General features: G+C 42.3%; 1 protein-coding gene across 1 annotated transcript in view; it reads right to left on the bottom strand.

The window, feature by feature from the left end:
* Positions 1 to 10,218: 10,218 nt before the first annotated feature.
* The window catches only part of GPI (glucose-6-phosphate isomerase), a 28,593-nt gene continuing 17,665 nt past the window's right edge, over positions 10,219 to 21,146 (bottom strand). Inside the window, exons 9-18 of the mRNA XM_074968771.1 lie at positions 20,420 to 20,473; positions 18,858 to 18,918; positions 17,697 to 17,740; positions 17,238 to 17,390; positions 16,427 to 16,556; positions 15,933 to 16,009; positions 14,377 to 14,505; positions 13,354 to 13,429; positions 13,207 to 13,273; positions 10,219 to 11,261 (exon numbers count right to left, since the gene is read on the bottom strand). Of these exons, the coding sequence (XP_074824872.1) occupies positions 11,138 to 11,261; positions 13,207 to 13,273; positions 13,354 to 13,429; positions 14,377 to 14,505; positions 15,933 to 16,009; positions 16,427 to 16,556; positions 17,238 to 17,390; positions 17,697 to 17,740; positions 18,858 to 18,918; positions 20,420 to 20,473 (915 nt within the window). The 3' untranslated portion in view covers positions 10,219 to 11,137. The remainder of the gene's footprint in view (positions 11,262 to 13,206; positions 13,274 to 13,353; positions 13,430 to 14,376; positions 14,506 to 15,932; positions 16,010 to 16,426; positions 16,557 to 17,237; positions 17,391 to 17,696; positions 17,741 to 18,857; positions 18,919 to 20,419; positions 20,474 to 21,146) is intronic.

Below are 21,146 nucleotides of genomic sequence, written 5' to 3'. Positions count from 1 at the left end.
TGTCACCATAGGCTCTCTCATAGCAGAGTGCCTCATTTTAGTCCCAAAAGTTACCTGGAGTGTTCCACACAAAGTTGGTGTCCCCCCTTCCTTTTATTTTTGAAAATTATTTACATCAGAAACAAAACAAAAAATCATGAAACTGAGGTTGGCAAGGGAGCGTGTGTTATTTACACTAAAGGGGATCCTGCAGCATTTTAAGTTTCTTGTATGAATATTTGGTACATGCCCCTCATCTGGGGTCTTTGCTTTCCACACTGTGGCCTTGGCTGATGGAGAGGTAAGAGCCATACACATTAGCTCAGTTGTTCCAGGATGGCACAAAATTCAAGCTCTACAGAGAAAGTGTTTCCAGGCCACAGGAATCTCCCCAGGACCCAATCCAATGGCTACTGAAGTCTATGGGACTCTTTCCATTGATGTCAGTGGGAGCTGGAGCAGATCCCAGATGAACAATGTTAAGAACCAATAAGTAATTCACAGAAATAAAAGATTCTACAGACAGTACCAGCCTCAAGGAATGCTTTGGCCTCTGGCCACTTGCCCTGTTCACTCTGTAAGCCTCCCAGCTTCATCATGCAGGGACAGAGTCTCACTCAGTTCAGGAGGGTTGTGACATTATCACCAAAGGTTGAGGAGTTTGTGGCTGAAGAGTTTAATGTATGATTTACGCTTTCTGCCCCAGGCTGCATAGACATACTGCTGTTGATTTACATCTTCGTAGTGAGGGAGGGGGAAGGGGTTATGGCCTTCCTGGGTTCTCCATGGGGTAACAATCCAAGATCCACCCAGAAGAAGATGCCTATACTTGATTTCAAGTGAACCTAAAGACACTTCTTGCTCTTCCAAAATGCTGACCGATAAGCAGAGGTACAAAGACAGAAAGCACAAGGCCTCACCAGTAATTATGGAGAGGAGAAATCCAATACAATAGCAGTCAATGGGAGACCCTACCAGCCACCTCCATAAGGCATGCTCCAGTAATCAGTCACACCCACCCACCTTTCCCAGATAACTGTTAAATGCCTTCAGCTCAAGCAGTTCAATCCCAAGCCCAAAGTCACTGAGTTCCCCCCAACCCCACAATGGTCTTACCTCATCTTACTGCTGTAGAAAGACCTGTAGGCTATATGGAAAGAGTCTATGCTGCAATACAAACCCCTGGCACTGTGTCTCAGAGCCCAGGTCATCAGACTCCGGGTCAAGGAGCTTGGACTGCAGGGCTAAAAATTGCAATGTCGACATTTGGGCTCAGGGTCAGGCCTGGGACCAACCCCACTTGCAGGGTCACAGAGCCCAGGCTCCAGCCCAAGCCCAAGGATGTATGCTGAAGCTCTATAGCCCTGCAAGCCAAGGCCCACAAGCCTGAGCCAGGCCAGCTGCGTCCTTGCTGCGTGTCTTATTACAGCATAGACAGTCTAGACTCAGTCAGGGTATATCTGATCAAATTATTCACCGCTCAGCCATGAGCCCTGCTGTGCACCCTTGCATGGAAGTAAGGGGCCCCAAGGACACCCCACTTTGCTACTGTGTTGACTCCATGCATTGCTGGAACCTGCTGGGGTGGGGCATGGGCAAGCAGGGGCAGTAAATGTGCATAGTCTTGGCTCCACCCTCCTCCTGCCTCAGCCTGCATAACAAGGAGTTGAAGGGTGCAAGTAACATAGAAGCCAGCAAAAGGACTGGTGAAGGTTCTCACCCACGCCCCCTCCCTTGCTCCAGGGGAGAAAATTGGCCAAATTGTGTGTCTCCCAACAAGAAACAGTAGTAGCAATTGCCTGAACTGAATGCTTTCTACAGCTATTCAACAGCAGGATTCATTCCCTCATTCTTCTAGGCAAAATGAATGACTAGGATTAAACAATTGTCTGTTTACTTGAATGATGTATACAAATTCATGGCACACGTGTCTAACCCCTCAGACTGCAGATTCATAATTTTTAAGTGAGGATCAGCTCAAGCTGTCTAAGTGTCCTGAGGAAATTTTGCTCAGATTAGCTCCCTTCAAGCATTGTGAGCTCAGACCATTAAGATCACACTGAAGTCTGTTATGACAAGAATGCAATTCTACTGGAATTCTTTATTTATTGCTTCAGAGTTTGGAAAAATATAACCTTATTTTAGATCACCAGAGGTTTTGCCAAAGGGCATCTCTTATTGATAATTCCAGCCAAATTTTCAGCAAACAGAAGAGCTACAAGATGCCATCACTGTAATCATAATGCTCAGAGCCAGTTTATTAGTTCACATTACAATGCAAACATGTTCCTTTTTTAAGCTTGCATTCTCAGGCTGCACTGCGTGTATTTCTGGTGGGATACAAGATGAATCTGATTTTATTTCTTTTCCCTTTTCATGGAATAATTTATATTGCATTGTTAGCCGATGGCCAAGGATGTTTGGTGAGGTGCCAGCTATGCCCGTTTTATACCATCCGTGACTTTAACCGCTAGGACGCACTGTCCCTTCGCGGCGGGCAGCCCGGGCTAGGCTGACGGATGCCCCAAGGTCCTAACCACCCGTGACTTTAACTGCTAGAGCTCAGAGCTCCTTCGCAGCGGGCAGTCAGGATTGACTGACAGGCACCCCAAGAGTTTGCCCCGTGGAGGCGGCACAACTCAACGCTAGGCTCTTAGTACTCTCACCTAATGGCCAGGCTTTATAGCCAAAACGGCTGAGGTTCTTTAATTGTGTTGGCTGCTTTACAGTAAACCAGAGAAACAAGTCAGGCTTATGCACAAATGGTTACCAAAATTTATTAAACTAGATTCTAATCATGTGGTTACAAAATTGCTAGTGCCTACTTATTTAAATGTAGAGATGTTACACACACAAACAAGTTACAAAACTGAAGCTACAATCCCAAAGAAAGAAAAAAGTATAGAGCTCTATTTCAAAATGTGTGTACACTAAAGATCGGAGATCAGGTGTGGGTGCTTCTTACCCTCCTTGCATCTCTCGATTCCAGCGGTGCCAAGCCAGGATCGGTCACTCAATTCCACGGAAAGACGAGTAAGGGACAAGGCTTAGGGACCCTCTTAGCTGCAGAAGCCTTGGGAGGCTGTCACTTATCTGACCAGCAGATAGATAGTGAAAAGCACTCAAAAAATCATGGTGCTGTAGGTCCCATACTTATACCTCTGTACTCCTTTATTCTCTTTCTCCTTTCTTATGCCAAATTGGGGCTGGTCTGTCTGGGTGACGCCAGCTCTCGCAAGAGTAGTTTACACTTGCAAGGGAGAGAAACAATAAGTTTTGACTACTGGACATTCCTTTTATTAGGGTAAATATTTTCCCACCTAGGATGTTGGGGTGTGTGCATCACGCTATTTAGTAGGGGCTAAGAGCCATGTCTGTCACAGCGCCTCTGCCTGCTGTGAGCCTAATCGTTGTATATGTTCCCAGAGGCACATTGTAGCAGCACACCTGTGCTTCTCACAGCTTCAAAGGCTGTGCTGGAATTTATGTTAAGTGCCCTGTTTTGGCTCCCGTGTGTTCCCAGCAATGCTGGTCTGAGAGGGGGGGCTGGCTGTCTGGCTACATGCATGAACTGTTAAACATTTCTTCATATGTTATTTTGACTTTGAATAAATTACAAAGTTTACACAGTCAAGCTACCATCCTCCATCACCTGCAGAGCAGCATGGGTAGACCACCACCAGCGATACGCACAATGACTCTGAGCCTATAAGCCCTTACATGTTTACCTTTATGCACACAAATAGTCCCACAGAAGTTAATGGAACTGCTCATCTGCATATAGGGTGAGCAGATGTCCCGATTTTATAGGGACAGTCCCGATTTTTGGGTCTTTTTCTTATATAGGCTCCTATTACCCTCCACCCCCATCCCAATTTTTTCACATTTGCTGTCTGGTCACCCTATCTGCGTAAAAGTGACACATGTAACTAAGCGCTTGCAGGATCGGGGCCTAAGTAATCAAACCCAATACAAACACACCACAAAGCCGTCACATTAAATTAACCCAATCCACTTCGGATAAAGCCAACTACATATCTCAGTTTCCCTGATGGCCTTCAAGATGAAGGAAGGCCCTGGCGTTAAGTCCCAGCCAGAGCTACTCAGGCAATCTAGGTACAGTTCCTGTCTCTGCCACAGAGTTTTCTGTATGACCTTGGGCAAGACATTTAGTCTCTCAATGCCTCAGTTCCCCTTCTGTAAAAGGAAGTATTATTATCCTCCTTTTTCCTACCTTATGTCTGTGTTGTCTAGATTTTAAATTTTCCCCAGCAGAGAGATTGTTTCCTACTGTGCCTAAAACATGCTAGCACAATGGGATCCCAATCTTGGATGGAGCCTCTAGGAGCAACCATAATACAAATAAATAATGGGACAACCTCCTCTCTCAAGTCTGCTTCTGGAGACATGGCCAGGACCAATCACAGTCTACTGGCTGGCACAGACGTCATTCTGTATGGACCTCGCTTTATGAGGTCTCTGCCTTTTCAGTAGCAGCGTAAGGCTTTACTACCATCTCCAGATCATGCAGAAATCAATTTAGCCTGTCATGCAACAGTGGATTTTAATAAAGGATCAAATGATATTGCAATATAATTACTGAATAGAAACAATATAAATCCACTGGAGCTAGAGTCCCCACTCCTGAGAGCCCCCAAGCTCTTGTATTTTCTACTTACCCAGAAATACACCATAGTCTGGCCATATGCAGGAGCTTCTTCTGACAAGAGTTGCAGTGACTAGGCTAACAGCACTTTTGACCCTTCTGGTCTCATGGAGTGAGTCCCTTTTCAGGGTTAAGACCTCAGGCCATCCCCACTCTCAGACCAGACTTTGGGCTGCAGTCCCCCGTGTACTGACCATGATTACCTCAACAGGTCTGATCTACGTCCAGCACCTGCAAGTCTGTTCCTTCCAGGTGCAATGACAGTGATAAGCAGAGACAAATCAGCCTCTTTAAAGCAAAGTATTATTTATTAAGGACAAACACACATCAGAGACAACAGGTCTTCCACATAGTAGGTCTAAGCTTTCTATAGACACACCGAACCCTCTATTGTCAGCCTGGGGTAGTCTGTTCCCTTAACCCACAAACTATTCCCCCTCCCCCTGCTGCAGGGAGGCTCTCCTGCAAAAACTGTTCATTCCTTTTCATCTGCTAGTTCCCAGCCTTGGCAGAACAAGCTTGCCACTTGTTGGAGACAGAATTGTAGGTCCTCAAAGCCTGTAGCTTTGCCTATTGTCTTTCAAGTGTGCGGGGGGGGGGGGGGGGGAGGGGGGGGGCGGCGGGGAAGAGTTCCTTATCTGGGGCTGCGGTCTTCTTCCTGTTTGTAATTTCAACAGCCCCCTATTTAGCCAGATCAGTGCATTCCCACAGGAAAGTCTAATTCATGCACACAAAAAATGCCCCCTCGCTTACCAGTGTTCATCAGTATTTTTAGATTACCACACAGCAATTCCACAACCAGCACAACAGGCACTGCCTGCTGGCCAACCTTTCCTGAGACTTCTGGTTCCTCAAACAAACAAGCAACAATCAAAGACTTGTTAAATTCTTGGATAGCAAGCATTTTATATGGTACAGAGGTCTGGAGAGTTCAACCTGCACCCATCATGAGAATGGGACTAAAAGCAAGTGCAAACAGCCCCAGCAAAGAAGGGATCTGCTACAACCATGGGAGATACCAACAATCCACTGGATCAAAGCAGGTTTCCTCCAAATGTTCCCTAATCACTGAATGCCTTGGTAAATCCACAGAAACAAAACCAGTTACCTGGGGATTGCTTACAGGACTCTACAGTAGAAGCAGGGAGCCACCCCTGACAGAGAAGCATTTTAATAAGCATATACATTTGCTACCTCACCCACCACCAATCAATCAGGAACAACCGTCAGAAGACAGGACCAAATACCAGAGAAATAGGTCAAGGTAGGTGGCTCCCTTTTTCTATCATCCTGTCCTGCACAGCAACTTTTACAGCACTTCTAAGGGGTGGGTCAGGGAAAGAGAATGATCAATCATCCTCTACAGCTGGCAGCAGCTCACAGGGCTGACCAGCTGCATCAATAGCAAGTGAGGATTTTTCAGCAGGCCAGGGGAATCTGGAGCATTTCTCACTTTCATAATGGGGCCCAGGTAAGTGTTACTTTCTAGGATGTAGTATCTGGAAGAAGAACTAGGTGCCCAAGTTCCTCTTTCCAGGTGGATGTGGAGGGGATCCTTGTAGGACAGCAGCTGGCATACTTATTGATTTTTTTCCTAGAAGAGATACCTGGAAAGTAGGAAACCCCTCCCCACAACACACACACACACACACACACAAAGGAAGTGAAGTAGGTAAGTAGTATTATCCCTGTTTTACATATGGGGAAATGGAGTCACAGGAACAAAGTGATTTTTCCCAAGGTCACATAGGGAGTTGGTAAAGACGTCCTGGTTGTTAGTCCTATGGGCCCTTCTGTAAAGGTGACTGACAGAGCAAGAATGTCACTTCCACTTTAAAAACATCCTGAATGTGGAAAAATCCTTTGATTTTTACAGTATCAATATCCTACAGGCACAGTTGTGGCATAGACCTTTAAGAGCTTGTTTTGTGTAGGTTGCCAGGGTACAGCTCTCAAGCCGAGATCAGAATTAGTGCTGCTGTACAGCTTTGGGTCAATAAAGCCATTGGTAGTCTCTTCCTCTAACTCGGAGTTAACGTGTACTTCCCAACTACCAAATCTTCCTCATCAGAATGTTGTGCACTTCAGCAATCATTTTTCAGAGGCAATTGTGGTAGACACCTGTACAACCACATATGTAACAGCCAGTAGCTGCTATTGCTCAGCTTACACAGAGAATGAAGAGCTTCTCCCCTTCCTCTTGTATGAGAAATCCCCTCATTTCAAATCCTCCATCACTTTGAATCAATAAATCAAATACATTCAGTATGACTTACCCACTAAGCAAGTCCATAGGGGTTTGATGGGGTGTAACTCAAAGTTGCTTCAACAAGACTGCAGTTTTCAAAGCAGTATATTCCAATAGTCTGGCTCTACACTCCTTTCTAGGTAACTAAACTTCATATATGCCTTTAGAACGCTTATTGCAGCCTATTGTCAGGCTATGAAGCCAACAAGGATACAGGCTATTACTTAATTAAAACACACATTTTGTGTATTAATTCTGATTTCCCAATCAACAATTAAGCAAAATCAGCTGCTGTCTACCCAATTAACCTGCTTGTATGAGCACAATAAAGCCATAGACCATAGTAAGAGTTGAGTAATAGATCAGGAGGATTATTGGCATCTTTTGCAGCTGCTTACTTATTAATCCTATTCTGTATATCAGCTGGGAACTGGTTCCTTTCAGTACTGAGTAGCCTGTACTGTGGTTATTGGATTCCCGCCTTTTGCCAGGCTTCTTAAAAATATTTATAAATAGGCATAGTACCAAAGCTGTAAACAGCTGGGAGTGTTACTAGATAAAATTCCAAAGAGAAAAGGGGAAGAGACAGAGCTACATTACAAAGTCTGACCAAAAAAGTTAACCAGAAGTTTGATTACACAGATGTAGAGAAACAAGAGAGGATTTACCCTCCAGATCCAATTTTCTCTCTATAGAGTGGAAACCTATTCCAGAGGATCTGTTTGACTAGAAACATGAGGGAGTAGCCAAACTTCATACTGTGGGAGATTTGCTGGTGACAGAATAATTTTAGAATCCAGATAATTTATTAGGAAAGGCAAAGGCCACCAGAAGAATATGCCTTCTAAAGCATGGTTTACTCACTACTGTCATTTCACCCTCTGTTGGGAAGTAACAAAGCCCACTTGCTCAAAGGCACAGTCCTGCAGATTTTTACTGGTGCTAGTTAACTGAAATCAGGGGATTATCCAGTGTGAACAAGGGTTTGTAAGATCAAGCCTCAACAGTTTCAAGCAACACTGAGGCCCCTTATCTGGATATGTATTATTTTTTCATCAAACCAAAGTGTGTGTGAACACACACAGAGGCCTGCCAGCTGTTTCCAGCTGGTTGAAGCCTATGCTTTGGCAATGCCTTCCTACAGCACAGGTGATTCATGAGCAACAATTCCCTATGCAAGTGGCTGATGACCCTCACACAGCTTTCAGGGCCCCATCCCCTAAGTGCATGCAAGAGCATAGAAGAGACAGGTTACCACTAGTGCTGTTTTACCAGGTTTCTGAGATGCATACAGCTTCTCCAATCTGCTTAAGAGTGGAAAGAGGATTGGTCGGTAGCTGGAACCTCTACAGCTTTTATTGTTTTGTAAAATGGTGGTATTACAGGTGGCCAGGGAGGATACTAAAGAAAGGAAAGTACAATTGCAGTTCATTTGCCAGAAGAGGCTAGTCACTAAATGTTCTTCTAGTCTAGGAGACAAGCAGCTAGGCTCCCAGCAAAGAATCCTGAGCCCAGCCACCAAAAGCTAAGGATAGTAACTTTGTTTTTTTGCTATCATGTATTGATCTTAACTGGCTCCAACACCTGCTACTTATTATGCACAAAACATAGCATGGTTAAATTATTCTGTATCCGAAGGTTGACTGTCTCCCTTGCAAGCAAGTCTGGATTAATTTGAACTATCCTTGTTGCTAGCTGCTTTGTTTGGGAGGCATATTTGTAAAAATTAAATACCAAGAGTAGTTGACATCCAAGAGAGACAAGCGTCACCAACAGCATGTTGTGTCTTTCTGCTTCCTAAGGCAGTTCTGAAATGTTTCCAGAATGAACATTGTGGGTGGGATTTTCCAAGAGCATTCAGCTCTAGCCTAACACTGCTCCCATCAATGTCAACTGTAGGACATTCATGGACTTGGATGAGAACAGAGATGTCAACCTGGAGCACCTTTGAAAATCCATGTGTCTGACCATCTCTTGCTGGAGGGGAGAAATCACCCTGTTTCTCATCCATAGAAAGGCTCTGCTTCCTACAAAACAAACAGTAAGGCAAAGCACCGCTCCAATTTTTGCTGTCCAGCCTTGTGCTAGGAATCAGATTGTTTGGTAGAAGCAACTTTATTAATATGCTCAAACTGCCCTTTTCCTAGTAATCAGTAAAGATAGTAGAAATCAGTTTTTCTGACAGTCTAACTGGTGCAACTGACTCCCTGCCTCCAGGATTTTATAACTTGCAGGGGATGGAGGGGTAGAGAATAAAATTCCAGCATTGGCAGTAGACCAGACTAAACAATTCTGAAGAGGAAAAATGGGTTACCAAAGCACATTGAATAGGAAATGGGTCTACCTAAGACTATAGCAGATACCCTGGACTAAAAGGGGTCATGTTGTTTCACACCTGTATTTAACAAGAGGGCAAAAGACCATCACTATTAAGCATCCCACTGTTAGAGTGTTCAAGCAATTGAAGGAATTCACATTACAAATAAAACTGCAGGGTTTTATCTAGTAACTGCTTCTTAGTCATTTTTATTTTTTTTGTCACAAAAGTAGCAGGGAGGGTGAAGTATTTTAAAAATCTATATGGGTGTGTTTAGGACCACCTGGTTATACCATAAGAATTAAATACCTTGACTCTGAATAACTTAACATACCATGGCTAGCACGGTTAATAGACATTCACACTGAAACAAAGATTTTAAATTCCAAAATGAATATGGTCACTTGTTATTTTGGCTATTTGTCAGCAGCAAGGTGCTGTAAGAAACCTGTCTCTTGGAACATGAGGGTTGCATTATGTTCTGCCTTTTGAGTAAGCTTACAAGGAAGCTGCTGTTGTGCAGACCACCACTCAGGTTCATACTCCTGTATTTCTGGATAGCAGCTCAAATTTAAGTAGCCACAGGAGATTATGGGAAGTGATTAGCATTGCAAGAAGTGTTAGATTAGTATTAAAGCCACAACTGTCATACATGTGCCATGTCTCCAAGACCCAAATTCACATGAGTGCAACATGTGTTTGTACTCAGATAAGGAAGGGGGTGTAAGCTTGAAATTTTCTACTTCTAGCTTGGTTTCTGCAAGTTTTCTTTTAAGCTGTATTTGGTGTGTAGAGCTCATTAAATTGAGTTAATTGGTCTTGCTTTCCCCTCACACTGCCCCTCCACCCTTTGAGTCTTGATTGGGATCATCAACTCATTTTTATAAGCTGTAAAGAAGAAATAGGGGTTGTAAGAAAGTCACCTGTGCAGTCTTCTGTAGAGTCTACAGTTAACCTGATACACACAGTGGCTGAGGGGGATTTTAAAATTTCCATAACAGACTTTCAAGGCTTGTTTTTCAAGACTGTTTTCTGTTCTCTTTATTCAATTTGAAGCAAATACAATTACTGTATGTATAACTGTTTGGAGGGTCCTGAAAGACAGATATGGGAAACCTGAGGGGTTCTCAGTAAGTGGTGCTAAGCTCCAGCAGCTTGATAGGAAATTGAATGCAAATATACCAAACATCTAAGTGTTCCTGAAGTCTAAAAAGCATCAATGCCACATCAGGAAAGAAGTTTCCTCCTCTTTGGAGAAGCTGTTTGTCTGATATATCCATAGCTCATGGAGAATCTGGACAAGTAAATACAGAAGAGCCACCATAGTACACTTGTCAGCCTTCCTTATCTGTTTAGCACAATAGCAGTAAACAATGAATCCCTAGGGGTTACAGTGGCCATTATGACCAGGTCTTCGTCACAGAACATATCATACTATACAATCTGAGCAGTGTTGCAACACTGGGTTGTTTGATTTCTGCAAGGTGTTTCCCCTAATCCTAAACCCCTGAGTTTACAGTAACACCAGTCTCAAAAGAAGAGGACACAAATTGAAGTTAGATACTCTGAAACTGAGTGAACTAACTGGTAAAGTTAAGATTATCAGGCTTGCACTTAACAGAGTGAAGAGGTTCTATTGTCCACTGTCTTTTATTTCCTTATTTTAGTACATGTGATCAACTGAGGGATTAGTGAGGGACATACCAGCTGCACTTTACAGTTTGACAACCACAAAAATAGAAAGCAACTATACAATCTGTTTCACAAAACTAGCTTCCATTTGTAACACATTTGACAGAACAGGATTAGCTGCAACAAGTTACGGGGCTCCAAGTGTATTTTGGTTAAAGTAGCTAAAAAGCAATTACTACAACATTGATCTGGGTTTTCGGTAGTTAGACTGGTGGTATCTTCTGAATCTTTCAAGTCAAGCTTTATGCTTCTTGATGAAGCTAATGAGCCCATTTGTTGAGCCATCATGAGATGTCACTGGAGCATCAGAATCTAGTTCTGGTTCAATTTTCTTAGCCAATTGCTTTCCAAGTTCAACTCTGCATTTTATGGAGAGGGAGAAAAAAATTAAGTTAGTACAAACTCATTTAGGCCCAGACCCACAGATATTTAGGTACAAACCCCAGATTAGATGCTACTGTTATCCATGAAACTTTGCTTAGCTGTGCCTAGACTCACTCAACACCTAAAATTTCAGGGGCAAAGTTCCCTAGGTGCCTAAAGTTTTGGCCTCTGGGCATATACACTGCTGCCTCGTTCTAGGTGCCCAGAGCCCTACCTCATGCCTAAGCCCCAGCATGATCCACAAAGCAAGGGAAGAGAGGCATTCCCCTGCATCTTAGCAGCCATGGGCTACTGGATAGATCCCCATTCAAATCTGGCCAGAGGAGGTAGTGATGCTCTCTCCCTTAACTTTTAGCCCCATGGATATTAGAGACCTGGTCTCAGGTTTCCCCACCCTGCCTGATGGGGAGAAAAGATTTGAACAGGGGCCTCAGAATATTCTGAAGAGGGGGTCCCTCATTCTCTCCTGTTGAAGCAGTTCCACTTTGGATAAATTAGAGTCACGAGAGCAGCATAGGACAGAAATCTGGTCTCCCTCCTCCCAGATGGGTGCCCTAACCACTGGACTATAGAGGAGTTGTTCCTCACCCTGGTGGCACCTCCTCCTTTCCATACCTCACAGGTTAGCCTCACAGGAGTTATGCTGTTCTAGACAGCATTACAGCCTGCAGAGACCCCTGTTCAGCTTCTACTTCAATGTTTTGGAAGAATAATGGTAGCACAGCTCTGTAGGAGAGGTGCAGAAAGTAGAATCTCTAGATCAGTGCACAGGAGCAGAGTCTTGGATCTCTGGAGTGGAGAACAGAGTCCTGGGCTTTATAGGGCCTCATCCTCTTCCACTGCCCTCTCAAAAGGAAAGCACAAGTTTCATCTGAATCTTATGCACATCCCAGCCCCTCTACTTCCTCCTGGGAGTTTCTACATGGGAGAGAGTAAGCTATGAGCCATATAGTCAGTGGTAACAGTGACAAGGAATAGCACTGACTGGCTCCTAAGAAAGGCTAGTCTTCATCTGAAAGGAAGAAAAGTGGGGAACTCCTCAAAGGGCTGCTGTCCTTCAGCAACAACATACATGACCCAGGAGGCAAAGTAAAGGTTTATTTAGTGACTTGGTAAGTCAACCAAGTGCTGTCCATGACTGCTAAGTCAAGAACTAAGATATTCAAGTGACTAGTGATTTTAGGCACCCAACCTGAGAGCTTTGAAAGAACCTGAGTCAGAGCCAGGTGCTCAGCACTTTCTGAGAATCAGGCCCCTGCAAGAGGTGTCAAGTTTCAGCACTTCAGTCTCCAGGGGGCCCAAATTAGTCCCTTTAAAAAGTTTTGATCAAGATGTACCTCATGTGACAGTGGAGGGTATCATTTGAAATAGAGCCTACATTAGTGTTAGGGCTCCTAGGTCAGAGGACAACCCTGTGCATGTTTTCCTGACACAGGAAAAGGAAATCAAAAGGTGGGTTTTTTGGGTGCTTCAGTATCTTGGCAGCTGCTGTGCTGTCATATTGATTAGTATTAGTTTCCATACAAGGCAGGTAATCCATGTTTGCCCTTTACTCGAAGGGGATTGCTTTTTGTAACACTTTCTTGGTCTTCTCCACCTCTAATATTTCCATAAGTATTGCTGAGAACACCTATTCTTCTCCCTCTTCCCCCTCCTTCCATGTATAGTTTCTTAAAGCTAATAAAAAGTAGGTCCCTTAATCTTCCCTCAAAATTCTGTTGTGATGCCATGCATGGGTTTAACAGTGGATAAACACAGACTTGCCTTTTTATGTCTTTAGAGCCACAGCAGAAGCTTTTGCACTTTGATGAATAGCACAAGGAATATGTAGCTGACTTACTTTATTACCTTAAGCTTTAAGAAAGTGAGAAGTTGAGTGCCATAGTTCATAAGGATTGGAAATAGGTTAGTAAGACTTACCCCCACTGGTCATAGCTATTAATATCCCACACAACTCCTTGAACAAAGATCTTGTGTTCGTACATAGCTATAAAAAACAAAGCCAGAATTAACTAAGCCTCATCAGAAAAATATCACTGAACATTACTAATTATGAGACATATTTACCAATTAAGGCTCCCAGAATGAATGGGGAAAGTTTTGTAAACACAATGGAATTAGTTGGGCGATTTCCTTCAAAGACCTTTCAAACAAAAACAAAAAACAAATAGAGTTACATCCCGAACAGAGTCCCATATCAGAATCACATGAATCTATTTTTCCAGGCCCCTAGTATCAGTGAGTCACACACCAAGTTATGTTTTATTTTAATTAAAGATTGTAGAGAGCAACATGAAGAGCATTAGAAGAGCAATTTCAATCTGCTGGTCATCCCCATAGACCATATTGTAATAAGTTTTGTCAGCATAATAGTCGTAAAATGTCCTCTCCAAATGCCAGGAGCATGTACAATAGAGCCCTGCAACCCAACCAAAGGGGCTCAAGTGTTAGGTCCTGGTCAGATCAGGATGTTGCCACCTAGCTGCATGGGGTGATGCTGAGTGAGTGTGCCAAAGAGTTGCAGTGCCTTACTCTGCAGCACACAGAGCAGGGGGCTGCAGATGATAGGAGCAGGGCATGGTACACAGCTCTTGCTGTGCTGACTTCATGGGCACGGGTCAGGTTGAAAACTATTCTTCCCACTTGGATTTGGGTTATGTGGGATTGGGTCACGTTTGGACCTAAAAATTAGGCCCAAGCAGACTCTTACATGCACAAGTTCAGACTATGGGGACAACAGCAAGTGCAGTAAGATCAGGCTTCCAGGGCTAGACATGGAAAAGCCTGTACTGTCTGGAAGTGCTGCAAGGTTGCAGTGTTCTGTTAACACAATGACATGGGTTGGTTTTTAAAAAGGAATTTGCCCCAGTGAGACCTCCCAAGTCAGTCACTGAATCTCCAAAAATTCAACATTTGCAGCTTGCTGCTGTTCATGTCTAGCCAACCGCCACCAGAGGGCGCCTCATTTCTCCTAACCTACTACATTTAAACATTTCTATAGTACCCACCTATTGTCTGCAACACACACAATGCTTCTGACACCAAAACATAGCAGTGTCATTTGAATGACAGTTATCACCACACTGATACCTTATGTGGAAGAAGTTTCTCCAGAGGATCTCCACTCAGCCCAGTAGCCTGCAGTTCTTTTTGAGCCTCATCAGCAGTCTTTCCTTTCATCAAGGCTTCAGTCTGAGCAAGAAAGTTGGCCAGAAGGATCTAATGGGAAGAAGTTAGATATTAACAAGCCAGCCAAATTACTGCCCTTCTAGTTAATAGTGCTCCCTCTCTATCTAGTGCTTAGAGCCCAGTACTGCACCAGGATTCCATTCCAGGGTGCACAATGTCAGGCAAGTCACTTAGAGCTAAAACTGAGGTACCAGGTACAGTACAACAGAAATATGGTTTCTTTCTCCAAGTATAGCCAGAAGGCTTCTCAGTGTCACGAATATATGCAAAGGAGAGAATTTAAAGATTCAGGGTGAAATCATACTTCAGTGGGGCCATGATTTCACCCCCAGAAACCACCACAATAAACACTGCACTGTATCTACCTCTGTAGCGCTCCTTGTTTTACCACTTTTCATCCACTTTTCACAAGATTATGCACTTTCTTCTATGCCATACCCCCCAATCCATGGGATGTTCTTAATCAGATGACACACCAAGTCAGCCTCTCCTCAAGACCTACACAAAGTTAGCCAGCTGAGAAATCCATGAACTGAGACAGAAACCTTAATGTCCTGCCACATACCAGCCCTACCTGAATAAAATGTATATTCTTATTGCAGTTACCCATCATTGCTCCTTTAAGAGTCATGCTACCTCCTCATTGTATCACATGGACTAGTTTGCAAGCACTTCGGGGCAGAGATCACATCCTGTTTTGGGCCGTGCCTATCAGTCACCATAATACATCATTTCTAACGTGCCTAGGAATGACTGAGTGAAATTGCTCGGTCGTCTTTTTTTAAAAAAGAAGTTATTTATATTTGTCTGAAATCAGTGTTAACATCCTGTCACAAGAATCTAGAGTGTAATTTAAGAGTACTAACAACCTCCCCCTCCGAAGCTGGAAATAAAAGGGTAGCACTAGGAAAGTTACACATTGCACTGGGAAAGTTAATGGAAAAAAATCAGTTTATAGTTATGTTAAAAAGTGAGCCAATATAAATGGATGGATTAAACCTTTAATAAATCAGTCCAGGTTCATAGGAGACAATGCTCAGAAGATAAATAGCCTGTTGGTATCTTTATGAATTATTTTCCAAGGATGTGCAAAGCTTGGAGGTCAGGAGCATCTCTTAAGGAAAAGGTTTCATCATCTCCTTTGAAAATTTGACTCCTCGCAATATGCAGACTTAGCCTGATTTTTAATGTAATTCTTTACACCCCCCACCAACAGGCCACATTTTGTCTGCCTCTAGACTAGAGTTGCAAGTTCTGCAGGAACAAAACCTCTGTATAGTCAGGTCAGATTGTTCTGCCACACCCGTGTGAGGGGGCAGTCTCAGACATTAAAAATGTGGTCCAGTGTTTAAAACAGATGAATTCTGAAATACAGTAGTGTTGAATGAACTCTAGTCTCTTCAGCTGTACTAAGAGGAAATATGGCTGCTAATGATTATGAGCACAAGTAGTTTTACCTTGTGATGCAAGCCGTTTCTGATTGGATTTTGGGTCTGGACTGGGATTAGAAAATCGCAGGGGATTACACGAGTTCCTGCAGGGAAGACAATGTTAGAAACCCATGAATACTTTATTAAAATCAAGCAGGAAAAGTTTTCCTAAAAAACCCGTAAATTGACAAAATTTCAGCCACTCTAAACTAGTCTAAAACAGCAGCAAAAAGTTTTCCAAAAAATAAATATTTCATAAATTCTTGACCAGCTCTACTTTAGAGATTAGTTTTTTAGAAGTCCTAAATCCTTTTGCTGCAACACCACAGCATGTTGCCTTCTAAGGCCACTGGTTAACAATAATATAATAGGTTAATGGTAGGTAAGAAGCCTATGCCAATTTAGCCAATACCCTGCCCTCAAGACCGTATCAATTCTTCAACCTCTGCAGCATCTGGTGTTCAGAATTTCCTCCCAAACCCAGGTGTTCTGCACAGCTGTCACCAGTTTTACAGTTGTACCTTGATGGATGAGCTGATAAAAGGCATGCTGCCCATTAGTTCCAGGTTCACCCCACACAATAGGGCCAGTATTGTAGTCCACACGAGTGCCTTTCTTGGTGATGTATTTCCCATTAGATTCCATGTCACCCTACAAGCAATGAGGTTAGAAGTTTATAATCAGATATACCCTATAGGTTTTTTTTGTTGTTCCTGTGGAGTCTATTAGGCCTGTAACAACTTTCTCCATTTACTTTAACTCTGTTTATCTTTTTCAATTTTAAAAAAGTTAGTAGTTTGGTTTGACATCAGGAAGGTTGGGATGCTAACAAAATCTGTGAGAGACAGGGTTTTTATGAGCCTCTCTATTGATGGTTGTGAAGAGCCAATAGTTGTATTACTGTGTTACCAAGATAGTATTCTTCCTGAGAACTCTCCAAAATGCCACTATATTATGTGTGCAGTGTTGTTTTAGCAGGGTCAATCCCAGGATATTAAAAAGACAAGATGGTTGAGGCAATATTTTTTTTATTGGACCAAACTTCTGCTGGTGAAAGACAAGCTTTCAAGCTACACAGAGCTCTTTGCCAGGTCTGGGAAAGGTACTCTAACACAGTTCAATACTACATGGAATAGATAGTTTAGCATAAGTAGTTAGCATATATTCTAAGGGACGATTCCAGGTGTAGTGGCCTGTTATATTATGCTCCAGTGATCACCAGCATAAAGCATCTCTTTTGATAAAAAGCAAAGTGCACCCTGACCTCAAAAAAGGCAGTGAACTATCTATGCACAGACTTAGAGAGAACCTTCTGTACAAGCTGAGCCTTACCTGCTGGAAGTAAGCAGCAAAGCGGTGCATGTATTGATCATATGGCAGGAGCGCATGGGTTTCACAGCCATAAAAGTTTATATACCAGACACCCAGCATGGCCAGCAGAACTGGCACGTTGTTTTCCAGTGGAGCAGTGTGGAAGTGGTTGTCCTATGTAGGAAAGAGATGAGAAAGAAAACTACAGTGACCAAAGAAATTTACTTCCTTGAATAAGAGGTTCTGAGTTTGGTCCAATTGTCCCCCAAATTGAAGAGTGGCAATAAAAACTGATCTAAGAGTGCGAAGGAGGGGAGAGCTCCAACAGAAAGTGTTTTCAAAGCAGTGGAAACAATAAGGAGCTTGGGGAAGACCAGTACTTTTCCACAACTGATCTGTCTGTCACCACCAGCAGTCTTAATAGCAACATTGTACCAAGTTAATGGGAACACAATATTTAACAAGCATTCGCATACTCACCATCCAGTGGGCTCCTGCAAGCAGTTTCTCAAAGTTGTCAAAACCTAACCAAAAAAAAAGTGTGCATTTTAACTATCATAACTTACACATGGTTTCCTTGGAAAATAAGTCCCCAACGCAGCTTAGATTCTTATACACTAAGATTTCCTTTTGTTAGTGAAATTTTGAGTTGGAAATAGAGCCGAAGTTATGAAAAGCCTATCTGTGCCCCCAAGGTTGGGTTTGAGTAAGTCTGGGCTTTAAAATTTCAGGGCTCAACTTCAGTAAGTTTTTATACTTTAACCTTAGCCTGAAAACCGAATGAGAGAATAAGTAACAAAGGGAAATGTACACAGAGGCAGCATCTGTTATCAGTATCTGAATTTCTATGGCATAGCTTTCTGATCAGTCTCTGAATTACTGAGACAAATAGTTCACCCTAGAAAGAAATTGGAGAACTTTATCAGAAATTTACCTAGCTTGGTTTAAATACAGTCCTATCATTATGGTCCTTAACCAGCACCACCCATCAGTGCGCATTAGGAACTGGTGCCCTAATCACCCCCACCTACACTACAGCATTAATTGATAAACCTGTCCCTCTTCAGTATAAAATTCTGAAGAGGAGGAGGAAATGGAGCTGATGATAAAAGCAGTAACTCTACAAAAGCAGCTCTGTACAGACTATTGGATCAAGAGCAAATAGCTAAATCAACAGCTAAATCAGTAGGCCAGCAACATTTATTTAAAGGCAGACTTGGGTTGCTCAGGCAAGCAGAAGGGTACTACCTATCTGCCACTTAGTTAGAATGAAAGAAATCCATTTAGTTTTACACAGCAATGGAGTATTTCACATACTGCAACTCCAATACTCAATCTCAAAAGCACCGTAACTATTTCCCCATGGCCTTGTCAGTGTCCAGGAAATTTTAGTTTTCATTTAGAAAATGAAATTAAAAGTGATTGACTGAAGTCAAAAATATTTTTGACCATGCAAGTGGGCAAGATACACGGTTGGCCATTTTGTCAAAGGCAATTTCAGAAGTTGAGATGTGCTACTGAAATCCAAAGAGCCAAGTTATCTATTTCACTATAGATCATTTTAGCATATTCAATGTGTGTAAATCACACCGCTGATCATGCAAGCCATGTAGAGTATTTTTATATAATATGGATACATACCAACATGCAGAGCAATGGAGAGACCAATGGCTGACCACAATGAGTAACGGCCACCAACCCACTGCAAATACAAGATTGTTTTAGATAGCAGTAACTTTTCATGAGGATTCTGTGTTTAAACATATGGCAACAAGTTCTACTAACTCCTCTCATACTGCACTCTTTGGATATGAAATAGAAATTTCCAAGTTCATTTTTGCTCTTCAGAACACAAGTTTTTATTTTAATACAGGATGGCGATGTGTCCTTCCTTGTTCTACACACCCATACCAGACAAGCCAGACCATTTCTGGGAATGGGTTTAGTTTAACTGGTGGAACAGACAGAAGATCCTTACTTTTTATGGGTTGCAGAATAAGCTACCTTAAGTGTTCAAACCAAAATGTAGTTCCCTTTATTTTTACAGAATCACTTTTGGGCAATGTGGGACTGTGTCCATTGTCTGTGAAGGACCATCAGTTTGGTTATATTTGGGGGGGGGGGGGGGGAGAGAAAGGTATTTCTTTAATAAAAATCTTAAATATCAGAAGTGAAAACAAGCCATTCCATAAAATAATTCTAGAGTGGGTTCAGTGATCCAATTGCTGAATATGCTTGGTATGTTTTATGTGCACCCATTAGGAGGCAACAGCATGTGTTTGGAGGCTGTCAGCCAGTGAGATCAAAGTTTGTGGTCCAGTGAGCTGGCAGATCACTTGGTACTAGCTTCTACCTCACTTCTAGCTGCTAACCTGAATCAAAGGCAGCTAAATATGCCTTAACTACTGTCCTAATGTTACTTTTGCTTGTAAGTAAATCCTTGTGTCAACTACAGCAATGTGAAGGCATTACAAATGGGAGAGGTGTGTGCCACACAACACTGACAAGTTGGCCAGGCTACGAAACTGTTCAAGAATCCTTGTTATAAAGGGTTAGACCAACCTGAATGTTAAATAGCTTTCATGGTTTCAACAAGAAACCTTTAAAACCTAGTTTTAAATATGCTGTCAGGCATGTAACAAGGAGCAATATACTGACCTGTCTGATGTTGTCAGGCATAGTTCAGATATATTACTTTTTCCACAAGATTTGAGATGAAAGTCCACTGTACTTAAAATTTGTGTCTGTTACTAAATATCAGATCAGATTCTGGTTCTTTGATACTTGACCTTTACTGATCTAAATTATATACAGTAGAGTGCAACAGTCAAATGTCACAGCTTATAATAACTACTTGTAAGATCTACACTTGGAGCAATGAGCTATCTCCTGTTACTCAACAGCTGTCTAGACAGCACTGCATACAGAAAGTGCCTCTTCTGACCTTTGATAGGGAGACAAACTGAATGGCCAAGATTGATATATATATATTTCACTACTTTGACATGTTCCCTCAATTTATGGTTAGGATTCTAACATATTACTGTCTTAAAGCACTAGTGGATTTATTTTAGTACCTTTTTGGGGGTGGGGGGTGGGGTAGGGGGGAGGCAGGATATTGACCTTTTAATTTGGCTTTTCTGAAGCAGGTTAAGTTATTCTAACAGTTAGCATCTATTGCTTGGTGTTAAACATTTACTTACATCCCAAAATTCAAACATATTCTCAGTGTCAATTCCAAAGTCTTTAACTTTAGGCTAGAATAAAAAATAAAATGGGTAAATACATTCATATTAGAGAACACAGATGTCAAACAGCAACTCCAGGATGCTTATGTAGCTAAAGTTATAGTTAGCTTAAAGATATTATTTCCTATATAACTAAAGTACCCATAAACAAACATCTCCCTGACTTCATACTCTGGGTCAGAAGTTTAAAGACTCCACCAGAAAATAAGCCATGATTGATCCTGTGTTCCTCCTGGTCAATGTACCATCTGCCAGCGGTCCCAAAACAAGAAGTTCAATTTAGTGGTGTAAATGGATCAGAAAATTTGTAAATGGAAAGTAGTGTAATGAACCAGCATGGCATTTAGTGTTGTTCAAAATTAATAGTTTACATGCAACAAGGCCAGAATGGAAAATGGAACTTTAAAATAGACTTGCAGAAGGCTTTGAGGTAAATGCAGACCTTTCTCATCTTATTATAGATGTTCTTACTCATTGCAGTAGTTTTTTTACACTACAGCCCCTTTATGCTTGCAAATTTTCACTGTACATACCCACCAAATACCAAGACTATGTGTTACACTACTTACACCTAACAGCTTACTTTCATCATTGCAGAACTCGGCCCAAAGATTTAAATGGTGTTTAAAACTCACAACACCAGAACCTTACCCAGGAGTACATAACTAGTTAAGCAAGAAGT

Source organism: Natator depressus, chromosome 12 (genome assembly GCF_965152275.1).
Source record: "Natator depressus isolate rNatDep1 chromosome 12, rNatDep2.hap1, whole genome shotgun sequence".
Taxonomy (NCBI): domain Eukaryota; kingdom Metazoa; phylum Chordata; order Testudines; family Cheloniidae; genus Natator; species Natator depressus.
This window is presented reverse-complemented; position numbering and strand designations above follow the sequence as displayed.